Genomic DNA, 19,623 nt, shown 5'->3' on the forward strand with positions numbered 1-19,623 from the left:
ACCTATGCAATTCCACCTGGCCCGCCCCTGACTAGAAACCAATTTCGAAAGAAAATTCAAAGGGCTGTAACTTTTGAACTAGTGGCCCAATCTTGGAACTGTTTGAAATTATGGATTCTACAGGCCACATTCTATAAGAAAAATTTTTTTCCGGGTCGATCTGAGACAATTTTTTTTTCGGGGCTCAAAAAAAGGCAGTGTATAACCTTCCTTTTTTACCAAAAATCGACTGCACCAAAATTTCTCGGGAAAACACTTTTTTTATTAATTTTGGTGCGTAGAATCCAAAACAATTCGTACTTTTTCGATCAGACTTCTCAATCAAAAGTTATAGACTAGAAACCAATTTCGAAAGAAAATTCAAAGGGCTGTAACTTTTGAACTAGTAGCCCAATCTTGGAACTGTTTGAAATTATGGATTCTACAGGCCACATTCTATAAGAAAATTTTTTTTCCGGGTCGATCTGAGACAATTTTTTTTTCGGGCTCAAAAAAGGCAGTGTATACCTTCCTTTTTTACCAAAAATCGACTGCACCAAAATTTCTCGGGAAAACACTTTTTCTTATTAATTTTGGTGCGTAGAATCTAAAACAATTCGTACTTTTTCGATCGGACTCCTCAATCAAAAGTTATGGGACTAGAAACCAATTTCGAAAGAAAATTCAAAGGGCTGTAACTTTTGAACTAGAAGCCCAATCTTGGAACTGTTTGAAATTATGGATTCTACAGGCCACATTCTTTAAAAAAAATTTTTCCGGGTCGACCTGAGACAATTTTTTTTTCGGGGCTCAAAAAAGGCACCTTCCTTTTTTACCAAAAATCGACTGCACCAAAATTTCTCGGGAAAACACTTTTTCTTATTAATTTTGGTGCGTAGAATCCAAAACAAATCGTACTTTTTCGATCGGACGTCTCAATCAAAAGTTTTAATTATCAGCTGCAATTTAAAAAAAAACTGTATTGTAATTGATTTCCGAAAAAGGAGTACTAAAATGAAGCAAAAAAATGTTTTTGTGGTGCACCGCAGAGCTACCCCCCCGCCACCTTCATTACTACACTAATACTTTAATGGCCCGTAACCTATGCAATTCCACCTGGCCCGTAAGTACCCAGTCCGCCCCTGCAAACAACTACAATCTAGTAGTATGTCATCCTTGCTGTTGCACACTTGCGTAGTATGCAATGGGAGTAGTCAATGTAAAAAAACAGAATATACAGTGTGATTGATTTTGCTTGTCCAAGCGTATATTTCTTTTATTATTGGAGATAGGAAAAGAGTACAAGAAGAAAAAATACTCTGCTTTCAATTTCTAATAAAGCTACATATTCAAAAAAACAAGTGATATGAAAACAAAAGGAATCAGAAACCAAATTAATTTTTTTTAATAAAACGGTTACGTTTTTCTTTTAAAGAGTTTGAATTCTCTTTACAATTATATCAAATATGTTATGATTACCTTAGAAATTAAAGTTACAGTTATGTGTTTAGAACCAATCGCAATAGCTGTGGAAATTAAACAAAAACATAAACTTTACAACAGAAAGCGAAGAAAACAAATGAAAAGCAGTTACAGGAATAATTATATAAAACAAATTTAAACACAGTGCACTTGCTTCCTAATGTATTACATTACATTGTTTCATCATTTGTGTACCTACCTAATTATTATTTTGTTGCATTGCGGTTCTTATAAGTTATATTGTTCACTAAACTGATTTTGTGACAGACATGACAAGTGAAAAACTCTCTTTTGTTTTTGTTTAAATTTCCACGGTTACTGCGATTGGTTTAAAAAATAATTTTTAAGGTAACTATGATATCATCGTAAGAAGAATTTCAAGCTCTTTAAAAATATTACAGAAAAACGTAACCGTTCCATTAAAAAAAATTAATTTGCTTTCAGATGCTGTTTTGTTTGTTGTATTTCATCTGTGCTAATAGCAACCATGTATCCAAAAATTAAAAAAATATTCCTACAGTCTGTTCTATTTTATTTAAATAATATGGGGTTTAGGGTTGCAAGAAGGCAATTTATTAGGACTGATTTACGTAAGTTGTACGAAACGAATACCGGGACATTGTGCTTATTTTGTAGTACAAAACACCAGACCAGGGGGTCATTGTATCGGATTTTTCTTTCGTCGATGTTTTTGTTCTCAGCATGTATGCATTAGTGGTGCATTGGCCGTGGAACTGGACATTCGTAATTCTTACCTAATATGGTACACATAATCTGAACCGTGCAAGTTTTACATGTTTCTGCCATATACGTAAGGTACAATGTAACAATAGGTTTAAGAAAGTTGAAGGATATACGAGAAGCGAACGGAAATATGAACTTAAATGTTAACAAGTGTAAATAAGTCGTTACTTATTGTGGTAATCTGAGAAATGACAAAACGCTTGGAGCGGTTTTTTATTGTAAAAAATCGTGTTTTGAGCTGAATTTTAGCAGATGGTTTAACACTACCGCATGTGCGTTGTTTGCGCGAACGGGTTTCAAAATTACATGCTCTATTTATTATACTGTGGGGTTAAAAAGGTGTTTCACCTTTAATTAGTGGCGCAATTCCGCCTGAAATTCTACCCAATAGGTACAAAAAGAAATTGCGAGCGCCACTTCTAAAATGTATCAATGTATTTTATACCAAACCCTCTTTTTTTCTCCAATTTACATAAGAGATTTATTATCACTATAAAATGCCATGTATTAGACTTAGTATTTCATTTTTGACGATCTCATTTTTGGTCTCTTTCGAAGAGAGAATTAGGTACCTACATATTTCATCTGTTGATATTTGACCCTGTTTGATCTTAGATAGCTTTTAGTTTTTTTTTTCATTTTGATGAAATTTGAAACCTGCATTAATAGAAAATTTAAGACAAACGGAAAAACTGAAGACTTGTTTTTAAGATCGTGTCAAAAGGTATCCTGTTTAATATTTCATTTCGAAAATTAGTAACATTTTAAAATAGTTATTTATACAGAGTGGTTCAATGTAAAATTCATAACATGCGATTATTGGCTCCCCAAATTATTTTAGAGCTTAAATGTATTAAGGTTTTTTCTAGAAACAATTTTTGTACGCCAATCAGCGGTGTTAGTTTTCAATTTTTTGCATAATAAAGACGGAAAATTGGAAAAATAAAACCCCCATCTTTTTCAATAATCTGTGATGCCATGGAATTTTACAATACAAAAACTACGCCAATATCCGCCATGCCATGGAATGTCTGCTATAAAACAAATCAAATTCTATCAAAACGTATTATATTTAGAACAGCGAATTCAACATAAAGAAATTACTAAAAACGGTTTCCTAATATAACAATTTACAATAAATGTTCGAATAAGTAACCATTAACTGCAAGACAGTAACGAAGTCAATCAAAAAATTCATTTCGAACTGCTGCTAATTGATAACTGGATATTGTTTTGTTTTAGAAAATTCCATGGCATCGCAGATTATTGAAAAAGATGCGGGTTTTATTTTTCCAATTTTCCTTCTTTATTATGCAAAAAATTGAAGACTAATACGGTTGATTGACGTAAAAAATTTTTTTCTACAAAAAACCTTAATACATTTTTGCTCTAAAATAATTTGGGGAGCCAATAATCGCCTGTTATGAATTTTACATTGAAATCCCTATGATGCGTTACGCAAGTCACCACCCTGTATACCACGAGCCCGAAATTCAATTTCGCGCATTGAGACTGAAGGTATTTTGACGAGGCGAAGTTTGCTTAGGCCTTTCCAATTGATCTCTGTACAGCCAAAAATGACCCTGTCACCATTTTGACTCCAACAGTTACTTTGGAGAGCAACCTGTCGAAGGTAAGTCTGCAGGATTGCACTCTCCGGGGACAAAATTCCATTTGTCAATTTTTGTTCTAATTTCTTGGACTCGGTTCCAGATAAAAGTGTTCATTTCGTATCCAAGACAACACAGTACAGGAATTTGATCAGGCGAATACATGAACATAACGGAAATCTAAGTTTTCCATAACAGTAGAAAGTAATCTGGCCCCCATAGCAGGATCCATTAGCTCTAATCTAGGAATGTTCATTTTCTCTCGGGGTGCAACTCTGGCTTTTCATTGGATCAATTGAATATTGACTTCAGAATGGACTTCAAATCCCAAAAATATCACAGCAGAATAGGTGTATTATTATTATTATTATTTATTTCCATGCTTCATTACTGGAATTTCCCAATTACAACGAAGCAGTTCACTTGCAAATATATACATTCACAAAACAGATAGACAGAAATAAAGAGAACTAAGCCCTCGACTAAACCTAAATTATAATATCGATACTAATAATTGTAATGGAAATCGTAATGGAATGCAAACCTGTGTAAGCACTTACATCACAGAATAAGTGAATGCTCTAAGTATTGTAAAGAACATCAGTAGAATTGAGTAGCCATCTAGGAATTTTAAGGCTTATCGACAGGTTTAAAACTTTGGTCCAGTTTGAAAACCATGTTTTTTTGCCGTGAAACTTTTGCAAAAATAGAAATTGGAGCAGAAAATCCAATCGGGTCAAAAATTTTATTGGAAAGCGACAGAATCGTTCTCTTAGTTACTTTTTCTAAATTTAAATTATTAAAATCGCACATTTTGGGAAAGCGATACATTTTGAGCGTTACAGTTCATTTTTAAAAAAATATTTCTTTTTACATTAGTTGTTTTTCATTATTTATCTAAAATTAGTTAATGCCTAATGCTTGAAAATGACCCCTTTAAATTGTAATAACCTATTGAATGTCGTTTTAAACTAGTCTAATATATCATTTAGTATGTATCTACCTGTTTTATTCGGCAATGACTAACTTTTTTTAATGATTGAAAAATAATTAACTGAATATCATCATGGTTTGATGACCTTATTCCACTAGAACAGCTTTTACACTGCCAATAAGGATTTTTTTTACAGTAAATTAACTTTTCTTATGTCTTATTCATTACTAGTGGGCAGTGTGAACTATCAAACGTAAATGATTCTAACAACGGTATTCGACCTACGTGTAAATAAACAATGAATGAAAAATGTATGTCATTAAATATGCTACAAATTTGCATTAATAATCTTATGCAAATTCTTCATAATGCATTAGTAAATAAACCCACACCGAAATAGTCCAGGCACAAAGTAGGTAAGCAGCCTGCTCGATTGTAAATTTTTTAATTTTGATTTATGAACGCGTAACGTATAGTAAATTAGTCTAATTTTAAAATAGTAAACAAGCAAAGTCAACGAACTTTAGGTGTTAAGTAATAAATTATAATGAGGTGAGTCTGGAGTTTTCCTTGTGCTTCCTGTTAATAAAAAGTAGCTACCCAAAGACAGTAGGTGCAAACTAAATTTAGATTTATTGAACCATTTGGGTTTCATTGCTACTGCAGCCGTCAAGAGGGTTTATTAATTTTGTCGGGGAAAGTGTAAAAGTATGCAATTTTTCCACCTATCGTGCTATATTTAAACTAACTGTTGATAAATGATAAGGTAAAAATTTTAAAAGCAAATGATTGTTATTTGTATTGGGTCTGTTTGTTCAACATGTATAACTATGGATTGGCAAATAGAAAATGCAGAGAAGAGAATTTCATACAATCTTTAAAGGACGTTTATTTTTATTTAACTTTGTTAATAGGTAACGATTGATGGCCAAGCTTTAGAACTGATGACTGATGATACCTAGGACTCCTAAGAAATAATTAACAAAAATATTGCACCCCCTTCCGGAGGGACTTTGAAACTATGTCGATAAATGTGGTAAAACTCTAGTAGTCCAGGCTAAATAGCTCTAAAATGATTTATTTAAAAAAAAAAATTAGTTACCGGGCGAAACCGGGTTTTTCAGGCAGGTGAAATGAATAGAAATTGGGAAAAAATAATTAAAACAGTTGAATTTTTCCGCGGGTGAAATCACGGGGGTTGAAAGGGGTGGAAAGTGGTATTTTGCAAATTGCGGCGAAACTATTGATTTTAGACGAAAATGTTAAATGTAAAAGTTATAGAGATTAAAAAAATAAGTAACTTTTGTATCTGCACTATTTTCACATAACCTCCAATTTTCCTAGAAAAACCGGAAAAACTGTTTTTTTTCGTTTTTTATGCTTATTTTTGCGAAAAAAATGTCGTAGGAGTTTGAAATTTGGAGGTAACATAACCTGTTTTATGATAAAACAGAAGATAATTGTTTGGGCTGTTCCCCCCGTTTTTGCCGCTTTTCTTGAAAATTTTCTATTGGAATAATATTTTTTATTTTTGATTATTAAAATGTAAGTCGTTACGAAAATTTTGCTACCCCGCGCACCTCTGTACGATGAAAAAAATAGATTTTTCATCCCCTTGAAAAAGAGGTGGTTTTTTTCAGAAATCGTGAGATCTTGGAAACGGTTCAACTGTATGGGTCCAAACAGTCATCTTCTGTTTTATCATAAAACAGGCTATGTAACCTCCAAAATTTCAAACCCCTACGCCATTTTTTCGCAAAAATAAGAATAAAAAACGAAAAAAACATTTTTTCCGGTTTTTCTAGGAAAATTGGTGAAAATAGTGCAGATACAAAAGTTCCTCATTTTTTTAATCTCTATAACTTTTACATTTAACATTTTCGTCTAAAATCAATAGGTTTACCACAATTTGCAAAATACCACTTTCCACCCCTTTCAACCCCCGTGATTTTCGTTTTTATTTTTTTTATGATAAACTAATCGTAGTAGACATTTCTAATTAGCACATTATTCGGACACTTTGTAATGGAGATTTCAAATATGACATCGTGTTTTTAATAACTCTCCAGATGACGGAGGAACACGTGGCAACGTTAATTTTTCTTATGGGCGCCATTTTGAATTTTCACATTTTGAGATTATGTCTTTTTTTCTCTTTACAACGATATATCACACATGGTGGTTCAGTATCACATTTTTCCTAAAAATACAATTTTTAATTTTTTGAGAAGAGTGCTTTGGAAAAACAAAACGTTCTTTTGTTGTGAACAAAAGGTTGACTTATTTCATGTAGTGTCATTTAGGTTTATGCTAGTTGTAATGCGAAAATGCCTTTTTCAAGTGCAGATCAAAGAGATATGATCCACATTTACTACACTTCTCTTCTCATCGAAATGCCCACATGACTGCTGCAACATACTTGCAGCGTTATCCAGAGGGGCAACAACCTAGTTTGAGGTATTTTTCTTTGCTGCATACAAACTTGGGCGAATATGGTTCTTTTAAAAGATGTAGACAGCAATATGGTGATAGACCCAATTAATATGAGCAGGCAATTTTGCAAGCGGTTGAGATGAAAATCGAATTTCTACTTCTCTGACAACGCTGCAACCAGACAGATGGATCAAACTGGCAAACTTTTGTTTACAACAAAAGAACGTTTTGTTTTTCCAAAGCACTCTTCTCAAAAAATGAAAAATTGTATTTTTAGGAAAAATGTGATACTGAACCACTATGTGTGTTATATCGTTGCAAAGAGAAAAAAAGACGTAATCCCAAAATGTCAAAATTCAATATGGCGCCCATAAGAAAAACTAAAGTTGCCACGTGTTTCTCCGTCATCTTGAATGTAATTAAAACAGGATGCCATATTTGAAATCTCCATTAAAAAGTGTCCGAATAATGTGCTTCAAAAGTATTGAAGATATTTCAAATTTCTTTTCAGATTTTTATTCAGCACGGAAATTTGCAACTTTGCCCCCATTTAACCAACTTTCTATCTCTTAAGATAAGTGAGATCCCCATAGTGGCACTCGAAAAATAGACACCGTGTATATGGCATTATACCGAACAAACCATAGGTACAATACCCACATTATATATTAGTCGTAGATAAAAATAGAGTGGAGGTGTCAATTGCTTAAATAAATGAAGTAAGTGAAAGCTCCAATTAAAAAGTTGAACAGATTTGGAAGCATACCCTAAATTACGCGCGTTTGTGAAAGCTTCAACCAAAGGATAGGTACAAGCCAAAGAAATGGTCTGCATTTACAGAAAGCGACCTAAGAGGATTTTTATTTCACCCAGATAACAGTTTCAAAAGTTATACTTGCAGTATCATTACTTAGCAACTTTAAAGCACGTGTGTTTTAAAGGCCCTTTTTCGCACGCATTTGAGTGTTTAAAACAGAGACTGTGATTCGGGTATAATAAAAACATATTTTTTATTATTAGACTATTGTTAGACTAGAATAACTTTTTAAACACTTGTAAGGGACTTAAGAAGAGTTAATTCAAAAGTCTCGCGAAATTTGGATCCAGTCCCATCCCGACAAGAAAAGACAAAACAAGGCACACAATTGCTCATTTCAGTTACCGGGCTGATTGACAATTCAATTGTGTGCAATTACCTTAAGTGACATGAATAGCAATTTGTGATATGAACAGAGCGACTGGCGGAATTTCATTTCATGTACCGAAATGTAATACAACTTTATTAACTTGACTCGTAACATTTTGCTTTTTAATTATATCATTGAATAATTCTTTATTCAATGATTATACGTAATATGTTTCGCCAAATCTCTTTGTGACGTACTAATTATCACAGGGGAAATTTAATTAATTTTCTGTACCTGCAAAATTTCCGATTTACTTGTAATCCTATTACTTTAAATCCCAGTAAAGCCCACCCTAACGATTTGGGGTGGCTAATGGAACATGATTTCCTTTTCAATATTTGACATTTTTAATTGTTCTGCATTATTCCACATTCGTAATATTTAATCATTACTTTACTGTATAGTAATAAATACTTTCTACTACCAGAAGTCTCAGACATTGTAATACCCAGTCGCTATTTTCTAAATACAGTCCAATCCAATTACACAATTTTCTTCACCGTTTCCAGAAATGTACGCACAACAAAAGAAAAAGTGCGGATTGCTCAGTTTGGTACAAAAGATCCACTATTGCAAAGAAGAGGTAGGACCCGACTGTAGAAGTCCACTGCAATTTCAACAAAAAGCAAAGATACCCCAATTAATTAAACAATCAGCAAACTAAATAAAGGCAAAAATAATGTAGAAATTTGAACATCAATTTCAAAATATATTCTAATAATAATAATAATAATATGTTTGCTTTCACGAATGTTTACCGATGCGTGTGTATGTGTGGTCACGGTACCGACGGTCTTTTGCAAAAAATAAAATGGTAGTTTGTAGAACTCATTATTATAAGAATGTTTTGATCACCTTGAAAATTGTTTCATAATATTAAAATGACGAAACAAATTTCGTTATTATAAAATCCCAACAGATGTTTTTAGACTGCCAAAAAAAGACGAAATATTAGATACTTTAAAAGCTAACGACTTCCACAATTACCACAATATGAAAATGAACAAACGCCTAACTGCCAATATAACTTTTACTTTATGCACATTCCAAACCGTATTATAACCAAAAAAGGTAATAGCATTACGGGTAAGTACGTGAATTATGTGTTTTTCAAGTTATTGCTTCATTGAAGCGAGTACGAAATATCGCCGGCCCGTTTGTAATAAAGCTGTTGTAGCCGGTAATTAGCCGTTACACAAATCGGCTGATGGACACCTTTTCCGAAAATTTTTAAAACAAAGCACTGTCGGTTGAGGTCAGCCGACTGTCTATTGTTTTCAAAACTTCACCGTCATCACATCACGTGATCCCGTCATTATGAATAATTGCACGTTCTGGTAGGTATAATTAAGCATTGTTACAGTTTTAGAATTGGAAACACTGATTCATGCACTTAAAAAAATTGTTCATTGGCCTACCATGTGGTTTAATTTTTGAAATGCGCTTACGTCACGCAATTGTAGTTTCTTATTGCCAAATTCGTGAAATTACTTCGTACAGAAATTTTGCTAGTGTTGATCACAGAGGTGTACCTACTTCCTGAAACAAAATCGTCGCTTCGCTTTAATTAGCCAATCTAATGAGTTCTACTTTTTTGGGGGCTATATTTGCACTTTTCAATGACTCGTCCTTATTTAAGGCCATCAATCGTTTTTGTGGTGCTGATCTACTTTTCGCATGAAAGGACCATACATAAAAAGACAAACCATATTCAGAACATTTACTCTGTAAGCTAGATTGAAGACAGGGGAGGATGTCTTTTAGGGCTGCAATTGTTTTTTTTTTTATTATTTCTGCGAACAGTAAAATGAGTGAGGCAGACGGGAAAGATTACAGTGTCAGAAGAGACACGGAGAAGAATAGCGGTTGAAAATGATAAGAGATTTTCAAAAAGAGACGTGAAGATGAAATAGGACAAATGCTGCAAATGATAAAATTAAGGGCTGAATAACGGAGCTAAGAAACGACCCAAAGGGAGTCCAAAGCTGAGATTAGGCTGCCATTTGGAGAATATCGGCAACTGGAGATGACATCAGGCTCGGCTAACGGCTCACCCAGTCAACTTCTCCTATCGCCAGTAAAAATTCACTTACCTGGCTAATAATAGTAATAATTATTTACATGAAAGTCAGGAAAATGACGGCCAGGAAACATTGAAGTACCTACTTTAATTTTCGAGTCAGGTAAAGTCATTTTATTGACGAGTTTGTATTAAATTTTACCCGAAATCGTATTTTATCATAAAATTTCAATTTTTATATAAAACTTTTGATTAATGTCAATGTGTCAGTGATGACAGGAGTCATTATAGACGTTTAGAAATGTCACAGATGCGGCCGGTAAAGTGCCCAGCGGCAGAAAACGTAGTCTGCTCTGCCTCTGCCACGGAAACTAAAATTTCCTGACAGAAAGTAGGCATGAAAATGAAGGTTTCAGGACGATTTTGGGTAATATTTGTACAACTAGAGAAGAAAGTGGAGTTTTTGAAAAACACTTTCTTCTCAAGTTTTACAGATATTTTTTTCTAAAACTACAATCAAAATTGAAAAATTATCGTACGCAATGTTGTAGTTTGACACATAGCATTCTAGATACGGGTATGTTTCAATTTTAAATGTCACGATTAAAATTAACGCAGCAATTGTTTTTTCCTTAAAAATCCAATATGGCGTCCAAAAGAAATAATAAAGTAGTACCCTATAGCTTCTACATCTAGTGTGCTATGGAAATTATGATAAGAGAGCCAGATTCTCAAAACTAAGTGCATGTAGGTGCTAACGGGAACCGTCCATTTCCGACCGTTTACGCTATAGAGAAAATGAAAACGAAATTTGATATTTTCAAATTTTTCGGTGATATCTCTGTTATACATTTTAAAAGAGCTTTTTTAGTTACAAAAGGGGGCAACTTTGCCCCCATTTAACCTACACTGTATCTATCGCCGTTACGGAAATCCCAACGGCGAGCCACGAATTTGAACTAGTCTGTATGTATGTATATGCACCCGCAGAAGATAAAGAAGAAGAAGAAAAAATGACTTTTATGAATTGATTTAGAATTTCTACAATTGATTTTTTATATACTTATTCTTGCATAATCAGTATGTAGTTAGTTGTAGTGATCACAGTAGTACTCTTCACTCCTTGTAAAAATCAGATTGTAATGGAATCCCCACTGAACAATTTTTTTAGATAGTTTTCGCCGTCAGCCACACAGGTGGAGGAAAGCCGGTGGGATTTGGTTTATTTTCCACATCTGTGTACCGTTGATCTTAGAAGACTCCCAAAGCTTTTGAATTCATTAGTTTCCTCTTGTACGATAGAGAAATTAATGGAAGTCAATCGATTACTGAAAACAGACCAACTATTGCATGCGTTACTTTCGACTTTTGAGAAATATCTTATTGTGGCTTTTGGGGATCATGTTTTCAGAAATGTAATTCGTAAAACCTTGTATAATGTACACAAATTAGATAATCAACTAAACTGATTAACCAATTCCGTGTAGATGTAGGATAGCCGAAATACATTATTTATATTTGGTATATTACGTAATAGCGTAGTTGACTTAATTCTTCATAACCGCACGTTTATAAAATTTGGTGATTTGTTTAAGTTAGGTGACGCATCTCCACCAATCAATTACTAATCGGTATGGTAGTAAGAAAAGGTACCTAATGATGTTATAATAATGACGTACTTTATGTCATTATAAGGCATTCCTACCTACATTAAACCTCTGCCATACATGAAAAATTACTAAACTACTCCATTGTATAATTGCGATAAGCATTTATACAACTTATACAGGGTGTCCATTATAGTGTATATCTCTGTAAATATCAAATGTACAGGGTGTCCCATTAATAATGGTCACAGGCTATATCTATGGAACCGTTAATTGCACAGCTTCGGGAAAAAAAATTTGTTAACAAAAGGGGCCAAGAGAAGTCGCTGGAAGTTATTTTCAAGTTTCTAACTTCGCCGCTAGAGGGCGTATGATTCATGGTTAGGTAGAAAAATGACTTTTCCTAAAATATACCCAACAAACATGCATAAAAAATACATGCATAGTAATCTTGTATCAATTTTGCATCATTTTGATGGAGCACAAATTGCTCTAGCTCATAAAATATGAGGAGTGGGGGAAGGGGAACATCTCTTTAAGGAATTGATTGTAACTTCGGATTAGGTTAACAGATTTTTACAAAATAGGTCTTGTTGGAAGGAGCTCTCTTCGCGGAATCAGATTTTATTAAATAGTCTTTTTAGTAAATGTGATGAGTGGTAGAGGGCGCGATGTGACATTAACATAAACTTTGCAGGTTTTTTTGGTAATTTCAAATGGAATGATATTATTATTATATGATATTATCAAATAAGGTGAAATAGTGAGAATATCAGTGAAAACCGAATTTTGACATCTGTTTTCTAACCATAGATTTGGCGAAAATACGAATACATTCACAAATTTTAATTGCAATATTGATGCTCATTCAAGTTGGCTTTGAAACAAAAGAAAACAGAACAAAAGAAAATTTATCAGTCCTTTCATTAAACGTAATTTGAGTTATTCTGCCAAATGGATAGAAAGAGGAAGTATTTTTTCATGACCAGCTAGGTCACTCGATTTAACTTGCTTAGACTTAAATTTGTTTGAAAGGATAAAAGACGCACAGTCTTTCTAACAAGGCCAACTACAAGAAACGATATGATGACGAGAATTAGAAATGTAATTCATAGTCATTGCTGAAGTTAAAGCAACTGTTCTCTCTACACAGCAGAGACTCGTCTTTGTGTCCAAAATAATGGAAGACATTGAACATTTACGTTAATTATAATTATTATTTCTTTTATTATTTACTTAATTCATATTTCTCTGATTTAAAGTTTGAATCATTTTTTTGTTGCTCATAATTAAAAAACTTAAATTGAGTGTTAATTTTGAACTGCCATCGCCTCATTCACTTTGACATAATTATCGGTTGCTATGTGTTCATTTGTTTCAAATCTAACTTGAATTAAAATTTGTGAATGTTTGTATTTTCCCCACATCTCTGCTTAGAAAACAGATATCAAAATGCGGTTTTCACTGATATTCTCACTTTTTCATCTTATTTGATAATATAATATAATAATTATATCGTTCCATTTGAAATTTTTAAAAAAACTTGCAAAGCTTATGTTAATGTAACATCGCGCCCTCTACCACTCATCACGTTTACTAAATAGACTCTCTTCATGTAAAATCTGATTCCACGAAGAGAGCTCTTTCCAACAAGACCTATTATGTGAAAATCTGTTAACCTAATCCGAAGTTACAATCAATTCCTTAAAGAGATGTTCCCCTTCCCCCACTCCTCATATTTTATGAGCTAGAGCAATTTGCGCTCCATTACAATGATGCAAAATTGATACAAGATTACTATGCATGTATTTTTTATGCATGTTAGTTGGGTACATTTTAGGAAAAAAGTCATTTGCCTACTTAACCATGAATCGCACGCCCTCTAGCGGCGAAGTTACAAACTTGAAAATAATTTCCAGCGATTTCTCTTGGCCCCTTTTGTTAACAAAATTTTTTCCCCGAAGCTGTGCAATTAACGGTTCCATAGATATGGCCTGTGACCATTATTAATGGGACACCCTGTATACAACAGTTTTCTATATTAACGTTGTTTGCCATTTTATTTCCCATAATAAGGCAGCATTCAGTTGTTTTTATTTCAGAGAACAAATGAGTAAAGAAAAACAATTGAATTTTTTTTCATGGCAGTGCACCTTTTTTCTCTTCTCGATGATGTAACATGTTAGTAACCTAATACAAAAATTATAACCACATCAATAACTTTAATCTAGATATCCTCCATGAAAATAAAACAAATGAATGTGTAGGTTTGTTAGGTACCATTTTATTGCTAATCTCATTTTGTCTCCAAGGTTTAATAAATAAACGTACACGTTCATTTGTTTTATTTTGATGTAGGATATCTAGATTAATGTTATTGATGTAAGTAATTATAAGTTTTTTTGAAAAATTTTCTTGTATTCGGGTACTGATATGTTATAACATCGAAAAGAGAAAACAAATCTCTATCAAATGACCCCAATGAAAAGATGCACTGCCATTTAAAAAAATTCAATGGTTTTTCATTACTCTCGTAAAGTAAATAGACAAATTTTTAACAAAAATTCATCTTTAAAACAAGGTATTATGTTTATGGGAGCAAATATAACTAGCAAGGAAGTATTCGATATTTAGAAATGCGTGGATGCACCTAGAGCTATAGTGAAAAAATTTTATAAATTTCAGTTTCAGATCATTTGCTATGGTCGCTTTTTTTAATGGAATTTCTTTAAGGATCCAATATCAGGGATGCAATGACAACCAGTTTTTAAGCAATGACGTGTCATGTAAAGTTGGCTTCACAATTCTTGGCTTGAAGTTATCCATAATCAATCCAACTATAAAACTGCTAGTATAATAGGCGGAAACAGAACGAATAAAAAATTTCCCAATTTTCGATAATGTGCTAATTTAGAATTACTGATTTAGAAACGATAAAATAAAATATGATGTAAGAAATAAGGAAGAATACTACTAATTATTAAAATGTCTACTGTTAATTTTCTCCCCTATTACCATTTCATCCCTCCAGGAGGAAAGTGATTTAACCCACGCAATACAAGCAAGTGTGCTGTGTAAATGTTTAAATAAATGCCGAGATAAATGCTTTTCAAAACTCGTACATTACTTTTTACCTGAAACCGTCAAGAAAATCTAAATTTCAGGGCTATTTTGACATTAGAAAGTTGATCTTTACCTGACTAGTACTGTAATATTTTTACCTGACTCCCATTACAGTCCTAGTACTTGCAAAATAACCAATTAGATCGTTCATTGAATAAGTTATTCAATCAACGTTTGGATATTTATAATGCAGACTATGTAGATATTTTTAAATATTAATATACCTATACAAAGGATAATGGTTTTTTAATTACTAACAATTAATGGACTATGTGTGGAAGTAACCATTCCTTTAGTTTTGCGCCAGTCATTAAAAGGTTTGTACGCCTTTTCGTACTTTCTTGACTTTGTAGGGAGGGAATATACTACGGCGGCCGCATCTTCGGCTACATTATAACAACGTCTCGCGTAGGTACTCTTCTTCACTGATACCTGCTTTTGTACCTAGTTATTAAGACTGTATACTTAGTTGAAAAGTACAAAGTGTAAACTGCAAACTGCATTAAAAATGACACTGATTGTTTTAATTATTTTGAAATCTCTATGGAAACAATTACCTAATGTCATTTTAGCGTGCGTGATTAGGTATCAAAATTTCACACATGAATAATTTAATTTGTAAAAGTTATCTACATGTTGCAGTTTCAGGTAAAATTTTATACATAATACGTCATGAAAGTGAGTCCACCTGACTTGAAGGCATTAAAGAGATACTCGGACGCTGCGCGTCCTCGTACTTTTCAATAAGCCTCCGCGTCATGTAAACGACCACTTTCACGACTTATTATGTAAATAACTATTACCCCATGAAAATGAGAGAACTCTGATCTGATTTAGTTCTTTTGTTAATATTAGGAAAGGGTATTTAACGGTCGGAATCGAATAATCGTAATTTATCCGGTCGGTGTTGACGCTATGAGAATAATAATAATAAACACCCGAGACGAGAGTGGATATTATTCAATTAATCTTCATCGCACGTAATTTAGTTTTCGAAAAAACGACAGAAATAGAGACGTAAATTACTAATTGTATACAATAAATTATATGAGATTTGATTTGGTACTCTAACCATAAACTTGATGGCTCATCTTTGCGTTAAAGTCTATTGCAGCCAATGCTTCAGAGGTAGCTTTAGAGATCCATAAAAACACTATTACAGACAATAAAATGTTTATTCAATGACAGGTAAGTTGAATTAGATATTGCGTGCAAAAATATCGTCTTACCACTTATATTTTTTATGCTTCTATTTCTTGTATTCGCTTAATATAAGTCAAATTGCGCATATTATATGTAGAATATAGAAAGTATAGTAGATAGTTTAAGGACTTTTTGGTTCTTCAATGTGGGGACCAACTTAATATAAGGTGTAAATGTTGAGGTAAATCTGAAGCTTATGCACGAATAATTTTAACTTTGGAGTATTATTAACACCAATGAAAATCAATCGTAATTTTTACCAAAGTACTTAACGAAGATTAACTAGTTAATTTTCGGGATCTATAAAATAGTTATTTGTTTCATTAGTACAAAAAATGTCAGTTTTCGGGACGAGGAAGATAGTTGCTGGACGACGCGTTAGCGGAGTCCAGCAACCTTCCGAGTCCCGAAAACGCATTTTTTGTACGAATAAAACATAAAATTTTTTCACCAACCCCCTTTACTTCAAATTATATTCGAATTTAGATTCAGTCACAGTTTCACTACTAGTATAAGAACTTCTGCTTTCTTGTCCTCACGTGTCATGCCACTCTAGTTTTTAGGTTAACTTGTAACCTATTCGTTCTTACTTCTTACTTCTCACCTCTCGCGACTTTGGAGGGAGCAAATCTTGAGGTAGCATGTTCTGCCGTTTCTAAAATCTCTGGCGGAGTGCAATCCATGTCGCTATCAGTTTCAGTCATTTCTATTGTATACACAATTAATATTGTTATATTTTGTATTGAAATAAAAAACTTACCATACAGTTTTTTAATTAAAATTAATTGCAATTAACTTTTTCAAATTTTGAATTCAAAATGACAGATAATAGTGCAATGGGTCTGAAGTAGATGGCGTTACGCGCGACGGCGGGTTGTATACGTATTAAAATTACGTTCATCGAATATGTAAATTACGTTACACATGGTTTAAATAAAAATAGCGAGCGTAAACCATTTTCAATACATGTACATACGTATAGGTAACATAATTATTTCCATTGAATATGCAAAAATATTTGATTTGTATGTATAGAAATATCTTACAACCTGCAATGTAAAACGATGTCAATGTGACATATCTCCGTGATTGTAATTTTTTAATTGGCCAACTTTCAAGGTCAATTTCTTTTTGGTACTAGGACCAAAAGTATCCACTTTTTGTACAGTTGCCATGGTGAAAGCGATTAATCCGCAAAACGTCAATTTTACGTACCGAATACTGTCACAAAATAGCGTCTTATTCAGGTGGTTGGAGAAAAAAGTACTTTTCAGAGATTAAAATGTTGGAAAATATGAGAGAGAACTATTCCTATTGTATGTAGCATCCTGCAATTTAGAACCACAAAGCAGCCGAGCTTACATAAGAGTGCTGTTTTGCTTTTTGCCTTCTGAAGATACATATCATCGTATACAAAACAAGTGATCGAACTGGTTGACTCTTTTAGTGTAACCAAAAATCATCCCTTGAGCGGTTTCGCTCCATCCAATGATTGGCACTCGTGCGTAAGGTTAAGGGTAGCTTTTTCAAAAAGATTGATTCTATTTAAAATAGTTTATTTTTAAAATTTGCAATTGTTGGTCCTGATTACCATAACGTTAGGCTATCAAAGGTTAGAAGTGATAACTTCAGTTGTCACGAAAACTTATTTTCGTGATAAATCTTTTAAACAATAACCAGCTAAAATGAAAATGCCGGCTGATAATGATCAGGAAGTTGCCACCGTCTGTGACCCAGCTCAATTTATACGTAAAAGCCGAAGACAGTTTTTTGTAAATATTTGGATCACTCGCAACATTTTAAACAACACATTTAGAAGTTAATGGTTGAAATTGTAAACATTGCATAATTTTATTTTTAGGCTAAGAAAAAATTACCTGGGACCGAAGTAGTCCAGCGAGCACCCGGAACGCACGCACGTATTCCAATTCAGAGGAAGTAACGGGGCCTTAATCGAATTCGGAACTTATAAAGGATTAGCACGCGCGTATTCCGTAATTAGAATTGTAAGAATAATGCGCGTTTCGTTCGTTACCAGCGCACCATCAATATAACATTACAATGTATGAGAAACACTGGCGGCGGCGGGTCCTGCAAGTCCAAATCCCCACCTTACGTCGTTACTGTAGTCTACGCAACAGACTCCCACAATTTGGTCCATCACATCACAATTAACACACACCTCGGTTCACCTGGTCTGCTTCACCTCCTTATCAGATTTTAAATGGTAACCCCCGCACCCAAATACGGAAGACGAAGAAGCCGGAGGGTGTATAACAGGTCTGGGACGTCCAAAACCTGCTGTGTGTGTTATTAGGTTACCGATTGTAATGAGCAAATTACCTTTACAGTTACGTAACCTTGGCATAATAATCTTTATCTCGGTTTCCTTTTTGGCGTTTACGCATCATCGTAATACGCGAAATTTCAAATTGACTCACTTTACATTCTAAAAAATCAACAATTACCCACGTGCCGAAGCTTGTTCCTAAGAACAGATTGTAATTACTTATTCTCAGTCCTAATTAGATGCATGAATAAACCACGTTACTTAATTTATGTAAAACCCATCGCCTAGGCGTGGGAAACAAAGATGTTACGCAATTTGGGTAGGTACTTACCTTTTAGTTTTGCTTTAGTCAGGTGGACTAATAGTTAATTACTGAATGATAAAGTGGTAAAAGCTGAAAGAGCCCTAACTTTAATATTTCGTAGGTCAATTGGACTTATAAAATGTGGTGAAATAAATTGACTAAGGCCCCACAACACTAACCTACTCGTATACTAGTACAATTAAAGCATAGAGATGAAAGATTATATTAGTGATTCCCACAGTACATAAAAAGACTACTATTCTAATAGTCAGTGTGATTATCCACAAAAAGCTAAACTTGACACGCCACCGGCGCGTTCTTAAAGAATCTCCTTTACATCCCCCAGAAATTCATTCAGGTTCCATTTATTCGTGAGATTGTGTACTTAATCCTATCAGAGATAAACGGGTATAAATCTACCCGGAGTCTAAAACGTTGGACACCCACGATTCCGAATGCTTCCTTTATCGGCTAAATGTTTGAACGAAACAATTAAGTCGTTTATTTAAATAAAAATTAGCAATTAGTGCCGATTGACACAATTCTATAAATTGCGATTGTTTTTGAAATAACGTATTGTTCGAGTTACGGGTTTATCGTATATCCGACCGTAGTTATAATTAACTAATAAACTTACCATTTGTGATGGAGTTTTGGGTTTTCGGTTTATGTCCGGAATTTTTTGGCAAGCTGAAACAAGAAATTGA

General features: G+C 33.6%; 1 protein-coding gene across 1 annotated transcript in view; it reads right to left on the reverse strand.

Moving 5' to 3' along the window:
- The window catches only part of LOC116163074 (protein sickie-like), a gene marked incomplete at its 3' end in the record, with an annotated part of 118,791 nt that overhangs the window by 55,372 nt on the left and 43,796 nt on the right, over positions 1-19,623 (reverse strand). The window contains 1 exon segment of the mRNA XM_031476920.1: positions 19,554-19,606. Coding sequence (XP_031332780.1) covers positions 19,554-19,606 — 53 coding nt within the window.

Source organism: Photinus pyralis, unplaced genomic scaffold, assembly GCF_008802855.1.
Source record: "Photinus pyralis isolate 1611_PpyrPB1 unplaced genomic scaffold, Ppyr1.3 Ppyr1.4_LG2, whole genome shotgun sequence".
Lineage (NCBI taxonomy): Eukaryota > Metazoa > Arthropoda > Insecta > Coleoptera > Lampyridae > Photinus > Photinus pyralis.